This window comes from Lathyrus oleraceus, chromosome 7 (assembly GCF_024323335.1).
Source record: "Lathyrus oleraceus cultivar Zhongwan6 chromosome 7, CAAS_Psat_ZW6_1.0, whole genome shotgun sequence".
Lineage (NCBI taxonomy): Eukaryota > Viridiplantae > Streptophyta > Magnoliopsida > Fabales > Fabaceae > Lathyrus > Lathyrus oleraceus.
In genome coordinates this window covers 99127309-99137094 of record NC_066585.1, presented here as the reverse complement: position 1 = coordinate 99137094, position 9786 = coordinate 99127309, and the positions used below count along the sequence as shown (strand labels likewise).

Sequence of the window (9786 nt, the reverse complement as noted above, 5' to 3'; positions counted from 1 at the left end):
TATGACAAAATGAATTCCATCATATTCTTTTTCTTCTTTATCCGTTATTTACAAATCCAAATAATAAAATATAATTATATTGCACTTCATTTCATTCCACCGGACTCCACCAATCCAAACCTACCCTAAATGTCATCTTAAATATTTATTTATGAGACATGCTGATGCTAGCAGCACAATCTACATCACACTTATCTTAATAAACACCCTAAATTTAAATGAGTCTAACAAAAAGATGTGGTTATCCTTCATTTTCCTTTAACTGCTTTAAGTATGCAAACACTTAAAATTTACTCCAATTTTTATCCTACACAAAAATAGGTCCATTTTATAAAGGGTATGGACTCTATATGTACAACATACAGCCTTGCAAATATTTACAAGCATGTTACATGATGATAATAAGGTTTGATTCATACAATTTCTGCATCATATTGTCTATCAACTTCGCTTAATAGCAGAAATTCTCAGGCTTGTGACTCAGCATGATCATTCAGTAAAATGCAAACTGCAAGGCTTTGACTTATATCTGATACATACTCACATATATTTACCAGCGACAGATCCCAGGTGCCTCTGTTCTGCTCAATTTCAATATTTCCTCATATTTTGAAGGAAATACAAAGCCCCACAACTGCATGGACGAAAGAGAATATGCTAATTAGTTCTTTTAAGTTTAACTAGATGTTTAATAGATATGGCGGGAATCAAATAAGCTGCAACAAATTTATAAAAGAGAAAGAAAAAAAGGTTGGAGAGGTTCGTGTGACTGAGTGAGGGAGATTTATGTGCACCTCTACTTCTTTCACTTGAAATTCTGGAGAATGTGCTAAGCAAGGATTGTTGTAAGTTTCAGAGACGGAACTTGACCCGTTCAATCTTGAGTTGATATGTCAAAAAATTGTAACAGGAAAAATCAGGGTCACAAAGGGTGAAAAAAAGGATAGCATATCCAATTGCAAAGTTCTTACAGATCACCGTCCAAATAAAGTGCAAAATGACCTCCCCCGCCAAAAGCTAGAAAGTCAGTGGTGCAAAGTGTGAAGTAACGGTTTACTCCTGCAATTTTATGGTTATTCAGTATAGATTAATCAAGAGAAGAGAAACAGCATTGGAGTTCCAAACCAACCCAGATTTTTTCTTTCTACCATCATGTGGATCAAGAGCTAAGATGTAATATGGGAGTGACAGATGTGTAATTTTAACTTTATCACATTTTAAAACTTAAGTAACGCCTCATGCTGATGCTGAATTTCATAGAAAATTACTCTGCTAAATGTCGAACAATATTGCATCAACTTTTTGTGGGCAACTACAATATGAGAATGTCAACTACTTGAAAATTGAAAACCATACTTCATTTTTTGAATAAAAATGTCCATGGATGGAAACTGTCAAATATGCCTAGAAATTCATCATTCTTAACAATACATTTAGACGAACTAGTCACGGGTTAAAATTAAATATAGCTGTAGCTGAGAAAAAATCAATGCATGTAAGTGCCTCTGAAGTCAACAGAAAAGTAAAATCAAGCCATGGAAAATTAGCAATTGATCCTTTGGCAAGATGTGGCACAATCTCATGACTATCCACAAATGTAAGGAGGCTTCTGATTTTCAAAACCAAAAAATGAGGGTGACAAGATGGGATTTTAGCATATAGCCAGATTCCGAGTAGCAAAAGCACCATGTTTGTTGTAAAATTGTTCTGTAGCTTATTTCTAAAATATGCACAACATAACTCGTGGGAATACCGTGTCTTTAAAACTGAAAATCTGTCATCACAATAAATGAACTTTGAATAAATTCTCTCCCCATCCACATAGTTTTGTAAAAGGAAAATTAGAATATTCATTTAGTGATTTAGTCATTCAACTAATACAAGTTATTGACAGATAGAACAAATTAATCAATGATTATTATATAAAGAAAACACGGTACAATTATGAGAAAAATAGAAAGATAATGAATCGAATGTTCAAACTCATAAAAAATAGATACCTGTTGGGCGATATACAACGGGATTACCAGAGATATTTGTGAAAACAAATGTACTGTTTGTTCCCTATACAAAGTTTATGTCAACAATAATATAAAATAAAAGATAACATTAACACTGACACAAAGTGAAGCAGCTAATAGTATCATAGTACAAATATAAAAGCTGACCTGGTATTTTCTCTTGATGGATGGTCGAAGGGGTGCTTCAACCAAGCTACCAAATACTGCTCCTTTCCGGTCTCCAACAACCTGGTAGAGAAAAGCTAACAATACATTAAGGACTAAGCGCTGAATGTAGAGTGTAGAACTCAGTCTTGCTGATTAAAGGACACGATTATGCATTTCTCTTTGCAGATTAAAATTGGACAACAGCTTAAGATTGTTTAACCAGCAAGCTTGCAAACTGAGACTTCAAACACAATCCCCCTTAAACTCTGCTTGCTTCTAATAATTAGAATGTTATGACTTTGTACTGATATACAAAACATCAATCAAAAGGAGTATTGTCAAAGATGGGATCAATGATAAACTCAGTAATGCATTCATTCAAAGTAGCCGATGTCATGAATACGAAATGGGAAAGAGAAGTGATTAAATCACTGTAAACCGTCATGGTCTACTATTAATAGGTGTCATCAGAATACTCTTTAAATAACAGCAATACGAGGAAATTTTTTAAAATTTATAGCCCAATTCTAAAAGGAACAAAATTCTATTTAGGTACCCAGACAGAAATCATATGTCAGTATCCATATGTTCAATAAATTTCAATTTGCTTCCACCACCAAACCCAATAGTTGTTTCTTAGCTTCTGGCGAATTCGAATCAAGAAAAACCCTGTCACAATTGAAATATGCACCTTATGTGTATTTAAACAAGCATTTAAATAACTGTTGCAAAATCTAACTTTAATCCATTGTGTAGCTCAATTTATCAATCAAATAAAGTCTAAGAGATTATCAATTTGTCTACTTAAGTAGGAGATAGCAAAAAACTATGTGTGACAGTCATCATGCAGAACAGACAGAGATAAATCATAAACAGCATAAGTTTATTTGTACTGGAGGGTGATAAAATTGTACCAGCAAACTCGGTCCAGGCCAAAGCATGCTTCTCCGGTAAAGTGTTGAAAGTGATATCCCATGTTTCCAAGTGCTGCATTGAATGCAAAGAGGCCACAAAATAATATCAATCAAAAATCAAATCAACATGATTTTACAACTTCAGCTCACAACATGACAACACCACAATCTTGTGGCTACCAATAAGCCTTCCTCCAAAATTACCTGTACATCATTAACCATTTCCTCCCATGAATAAGAGACGGAAGCGAATCATAAACCACATTCCTCAAACTATTCGAAATCAACATCGAAGGTTCCGAAATATCCGGCAAACAATCAACCAAAGGCACACCAGGAACCTCTTTCAACGGCTGAATATGTTTCATCTCAACACCACACCCATCACTTTCAAAATTATCCCTCCCATGCTCCTGAGTTCGAAATCCACCCATTTTAGCAGCTAGATAAATAGCTTTACCAAGTGATTGTTTACCTCTAGATAACAAACCCTTCTTAACAACCAAATTCTCATTCATTAGGTCATCATTTTCAACCACACTCACATCATCAATTACACTATTATCTCCAGAATCAGACGACGACAAAAACGAATAAAGAAACGCAGTAAACGACGACGTATCAGGTCCTTCAACCTCTGATTCACTTCCCTTTAACTCACCATCATCCTCTTCTTCTTCCTTAACAATAATACAACCATCAAACCATTTTTTTTAAAACTATAGAATAAAAATTAATGCAATTAACGCTAAAATTTAGGTTAACTGAATTCAACAATAAGAGAATTTTACGGAGAACTTACAGAAAGAGGAAGAGAGGGTCTGTTATGGTCAGAAATAGGGTTGAGAAGAACAGTGGTGAGATCCGAAACAAGATGAACTGCTTTACTCCGCAACGATTGTTTTTTACCCATTTTTTTTCGATTCCTATTTTTAGAATTCAAGAAATTAATATTCAATTTCCACCGAATAATTTTTATAAGTAATAACAATAATAATAATGATAACATTTTGATTCCTATATTTCTCACCGTTTAGTTATGATGAGGTTGTTCACCGCACGTTTTATAATCGCTTTTTTCTCCGGCGAACGCGATTATCATAATTTAAATTTGTAAAAGGCGAAACAAGTGGCGCCGGAAGGATTAAAAGAAAATATTATAATGATACGAAGAGATATCGTTGTTGTTGTTGATGGTGATTATGCCGGTGTAGAAGCGCTTTCCGGTTGTTGAGCCACAAAACTTGTTCTACTCGCTAACACGTTCATAATCACTTTTCTGACTCATCGGCAAAAGCTACAAAAACAACATGTCAACTAAAATTGCACAAGCAAATTTTACTAATACTATTATAGTATTTGAATTATATTTTAAATTTTCGTTTCAACATTGACTTCATGGCCCAATGGATAAGGCGCTGGTCTACGGAACCAGAGATTCTGGGTTCGATCCCCAGTGAAGTCGTTCATAAATTCTCCCTTTTTTTTATTCACTTTTAGTCTTTCAGAAGAAGAAAAGCCACTCTTTACTGACTTTTATTAGTTAGAAAAACAATGGATTCACAAAATATTATTCCTCAATATTCCTAAACTAACTAGAAAACAATGGATTCACAAAAAATTTGTTTTAACATAAACGAAATTAATTGTTTTTTTGTGAATAGCAAAGTTAATAGGTAATTAACATCAATAATATAATTATTTAAAACAGAACAAAACTATCTTTAATGAAATGAATAAGTATGCATCTCATGTAGGACTTCTAAAAAAAAGACCTAGGTCGTCCTATGAAAGAAGTGACCATTTCAATATGAATTTGTTTGCAAAATTTCTTTTTTACGTCCATCAAAATAGTATACATGAAAAATGGAATTTTCACTTTGATTATAGTTTTTCGTGATTTTCTTTTCAAATAGAAAAATAGAATTTTTGTTTTGGGCCGCCTGCAGGGTTCAGAAGGCAAATACTCAATGAGAGAGCAACGAAATATGGACTAAGAAGCATGTTGACTTTTTCTCTATGTAGAAAAGACAATCATTTTTTGATCAAGTGATTATCACTGCGCTAAAAGTAATTGATGTTAGTGAGGATGCAATTTTATTTCCTTATAATATAGAGCCTTTAAGGGGCTGCGTCTAACCCATACTAAAGCTCGTGGGTTAGGATGTTAAGCTCATTGAATCCCTAAGGATGACGTTGGATTAATATATCCAACATCATTCAAATGAGAATCATGTTACCTCCTAGATCAATCCAATTGTTGATTGCATCTCACGTTATTCCACGTGCATGTAGTTACCAACCATTTCTCTTATTTAAAGAGGAAAGTGTGTCTATTCACATGTATTCAAATCATTTCTCATTCAAACACCATTTTTCAATCTCATACTAACTTGAACATTTGAGTATTGATCTTGTAGGCTATACCTCACTTTGCCACATAGGAATGTCTGAATCACCGTAACAAACTCTAAATTCATACTTTTCGATCAACTCTAGTTCCAACGCAGAACATTGGTGTCGTCTATGGAAATCGACTCTTGATTCCTACAATTTTCCACTATCAAACTTCTCTTCATTCAATCGAATATCATAAGTTAGAAAGCCAAAACTCCCTCATTCGAAGCATATATCTCCATTTCATGATCACTTCAATCATATTTAAACTCTCCTCTTTTAAATTTTCCATCAGATCCATCGACAATGGTGGATGTTGTTGCTGAAGCTACTAGGAATCCTCTGTCTCCTCCCTAAGGGACGAAAGATTAAGCCCTGACGAGTGTTTCATTTGTTCCTCTAACTCAAAATCTTGTCCAACCTAAGGAAAATCAAGGAGTATTTCAACCTCCTTCATTCCTCGAATATACACCACAGTTTCACTAAGGTGAACCTTCATCCAGACCTTCACCACTGCCTATAATTCTCAGGCAAAAATGGTTTCTCGACTTTTAACTCTTGCAGGCTAACGTTTGTGTGCAGGGAGCTAATAACCTACTGAATAATATCGACCATATAGTACAACAACATAACTCTTAGGCCATAGCAGAGAGACTATCTCGGATTTAAGAAATCTTACACAATGTCAATCTGAAGAATATCATTGTACAAGAGGCGACATCGTAAAAGAACCAAATTGTCATCACTAAGTCGAGGAAAGACCTAGAAGAAGTAGAGAAGTCGACATGTTGTCGATGCAACGGGCATCGTTCTCCTTCCCCTAATCTAGAAGGAATAAGAGGTGGCCATACTCATCCCAATGTTTGTCATCCTCATAGGAGGGAAAGATATGAGGAAGACGTTCCCGACTAGGCACAGAAGAAAAATCACATATCCTCTCACATCTTGGATAACAGAATCCCGAAGTCATTAGAGAAACCATCGAAGCTCCAGAGCTACGATGGGACCAGGAATCCAATGAACATGTCGAGCATGTAGAAGACCATTTAAACTACTATCGTGCCGACAAGGCCGCGAAATGAAAACTCTTTGCACTAACCTTGACCAGATTATTCGTAGCCTGGTACAAATCCTTTTTGGATGAGAGTATTGAATCTTAGACCGACCTGTGTGAAGCTTTCACTGCATACTTCACCGTTAGGAAGAGACAATTGACTACCATTGTCGTCTTTAACAGAATCACACAGGGTAAGAAAGAAACCATGTGCGAATACATTGACCATTTTGTGATGACATTTCGTTATTGCATATAATTAGGCAAAGAATCGATGAAAAATAAGCGATAGATGAGCCAAAGGGAAGAAGAAAGATCCAAGAATGAGTGAAAAATAGCCAAGTATGGAAGAATGAGACTTAGTGAAAATTCTGGTGAAAAAGAGTGTTTTTTAATGCAACTACTGGAATAATCACGCGATGCATCTATAATGCGCGTGATTGACACTTTTCTGGATTTTCTGACGCGTTATGAGCTCTTTTTAAGGGGATTTTCAGCAATTTGACAAGGATTATGAATTTTGGAGACTGAAGCGTGATTTGGAGAGCACAAGTGGTGAGTTTTAGAGCATTTGAAGTCATTGGAGACCATCTCTTCAAATGACTTTTTATGTTATTTTCATCTATCAATTGTGGTATTATTTTTTTAATAATGAGTAGCTAAGCTCCTCTAGGTTAGGATGTGTTATGATGAATGTTATTCAATCTTGTTAGAATTATATATTGGTTTGAATTTGTATGAATCCTTTGAATTATAATCTTATTCAGTTATTTCTTAATCTTAATTCTTTTTATTTGAGATACTCTACTAATCTGATATTGGATACATATGGATTACTGACTCATAGCCTGTGTGTTAGACTTAGGGCAACTGTTCTACTTACGCTAGTTGAATAGGGATGGGAGACCCTGAGTAGTGGCATAGGGATATAACATTTTGTACATCACCTACATCAACAAGCTCCGAGTAATGATTAATGGTTTATTTCATGAGGGATCGATTATAACGATTTTATTAATTCACTGTGAGATTATAAGGATAAGATCATTTATAGAAGGCATCATACATCAACAAGAGGGGATAAGAGGATTCGATACACAACCTAACTGTCTTAACACTTATGTTTTAAACTCGCAGTTTGTTTTTGTTCTGAAACTTGAACCCCCTCCCAATTTACTGTTTTCCTTTACATTGCATAATTATTGGTTTGTTTGAACACAGTCCCTGTAGATTCGATATTTTATTATTGTGACACTATTGGTACACTTGTCAAGAAGTCATCAAATTTTTGGCACAGTTGTTGGGGACTGTTGATTGCAATAGGGCAACGCTTTGTGCAACATTTTTTTTTAGTTTTCATTGCTTTTTTTTGTCATAGTGCTACTGAGGTATTTTCTATTTGTGCATGCGTAGTTCTGGATCGTCATTACTACCATTTGATTTAGAAATTGAAAGAACTGCATGTGCTCTAATAAAAGCAGCTAGAGAAGCAATTCTGGATGAAGGGGTCCAACCAGAAGTAGATCCACCAATACTTTCTTCGAATTCTGAAGAGAAGGATAACATGGCAGCACCAGCATCCCAAACTATGGGGGATTATTGTATAAGGACCAACGACATACAAGTTTATGGGGGGTTGTACATGTAGAACCTGCTAACTTTGATATTAAGAATTATGTGCTTTCAGGTCTAAGAGACAATCTGTTTGACGAGAACGCTATCAGAGATTCATGGGCTCATCTTACACGCTTCTATAAAACTACTTCAATGTGAAAACTTGATGATGTCACACACGACCAAGGAAATTTACAGTTGTTTGGTTTCTTACTCATTGGAAGGGAAAAAGATTGGTTATTATGCCTTCCAAGTGGAACCATTCTAACATGGAAGGAGCTATAGGATAAGTTCTTGAAAAAATATTTCACCACCCGCCAGTTTACTGAGAGGAGAGCTGAGATTGTCAATTTCAAGCAACAAGACACGTAGTCACTATATGATGCTTGGGAGAGATTCAAGTTACTAATACGCATATGCCCCAATCATAATATGAACAGTATGGAGCAAATGGAAAATTTCATTAAAGACCTCAAGATTCAGATACGTAAGTTACTAGATGCTTCTACGGAAGGCATGATTAGACAAATGGTCGAACCACAAGTCAAGGATCTAATTGAAAATATATGCATGAATGATTAGTGTTCTAAGAGCGAAAGATCAATGAAAGTTGAAACAGAGGGGACACCCAAAGGTATGTTAATTGTTGATACTCAAATTGCATTACTAGCTCAAATTGAATTGTTAAATAAGCAGCTAGTTGAAGGCTCCTTAAACAAAGCTAACGTGATCCAGGAGCAATCACTTAAGTGTGACTTTTATGGAGGAGGACATGAAAACGAAAGGTGTTCTTTGGAAGGGTTAAGTGAAGAGGCCCAATTTGCAAATTTTCAGAAGAATAACCCATATTCTAATACCTATAATCCGGGATGGAAGGATCATCCGAATTTTCATTGGAGAAACAACCAAAACCAAAGTGGTAACCAAACTATGCAACAAAACCAACAAGATTCAAACTTCCAAAGGAAGCCTTCACAATTGGAAGAGACTTTACAATTTTCATCAAGGCCACTCATAGTGGTTTGGAGAAGGTAAATAAGAATCATGAGACGATGAGTAGAAACCATGTTGCATCCATAAAAAAATTGGAGACATAAATTGGTCAATTGTCTAGGCAGATAGCTGCTTTACCAGGCTCGAGTGGAGGATTATCAGGTAATATAGTAGATAATCTAAAGAATGAGTCTTGCAAGGCTGTTGAAACATGTGTTTGAGTGATTTCTAAGAGAGATAAGGATGAAATAATTGACGAGGGGATAATGGAAAAGGGAGAATTAAGGAAGGAAAGAGAAGAGGGTGAATTTCAAGGTGGCCAAGAAGAAAGAAGAGTCACCATTGATCAATTAACAGAAAAAAAACTCTCAGTGGAGAAGAACAAAGAAGCAAATCCTTAATGACCTTAAGCCAACACTTCCTTATTACATTAAGGCATTGTATCCTATAACAAAGGGAAAAACCCTTCATGAAGATGAAGCATGAATGTTTTCCAAATTTAAGGAGATGTTGAAGACACTCCAGGTAAGTATTTCTTCCAATGAGGTTTTGGAACTTATGCCTAAATTTTCTAAATTCATGAAGGCACTATTAAAGGGTACAAAGCAAAAGGTGGACAAGGCACAAGTCAATATGACTGAAAAAG

General features: G+C 35.3%; 1 protein-coding gene and 1 non-coding gene across 2 annotated transcripts; one reads left to right on the top strand and one right to left on the bottom strand.

The window, feature by feature from the left end:
• Positions 1-225: 225 nt before the first annotated feature.
• On the bottom strand, positions 226-4402 carry LOC127101323 (uncharacterized). The gene is made up of 9 exons (XM_051038698.1): positions 4113-4402; positions 3885-4008; positions 3287-3762; positions 3083-3155; positions 2169-2249; positions 2001-2064; positions 972-1059; positions 795-879; positions 226-634 (listed from the first exon to the last, which is right to left on the bottom strand). The coding sequence occupies exons 2-9, from the start codon at positions 3993-3995 to the stop codon at positions 551-553; spliced, it is 1062 nt and encodes a 353-aa protein (XP_050894655.1). The 5' UTR covers positions 3996-4008; positions 4113-4402; the 3' UTR covers positions 226-550.
• Positions 4403-4474: 72 nt separating this feature from the next.
• Positions 4475-4547, top strand: TRNAR-ACG (transfer RNA arginine (anticodon ACG)). Its single transcript has one exon. It is a non-coding gene; the product is annotated as a tRNA-Arg (tRNA).
• The last annotated feature ends 5239 nt before the right edge of the window (positions 4548-9786 follow it).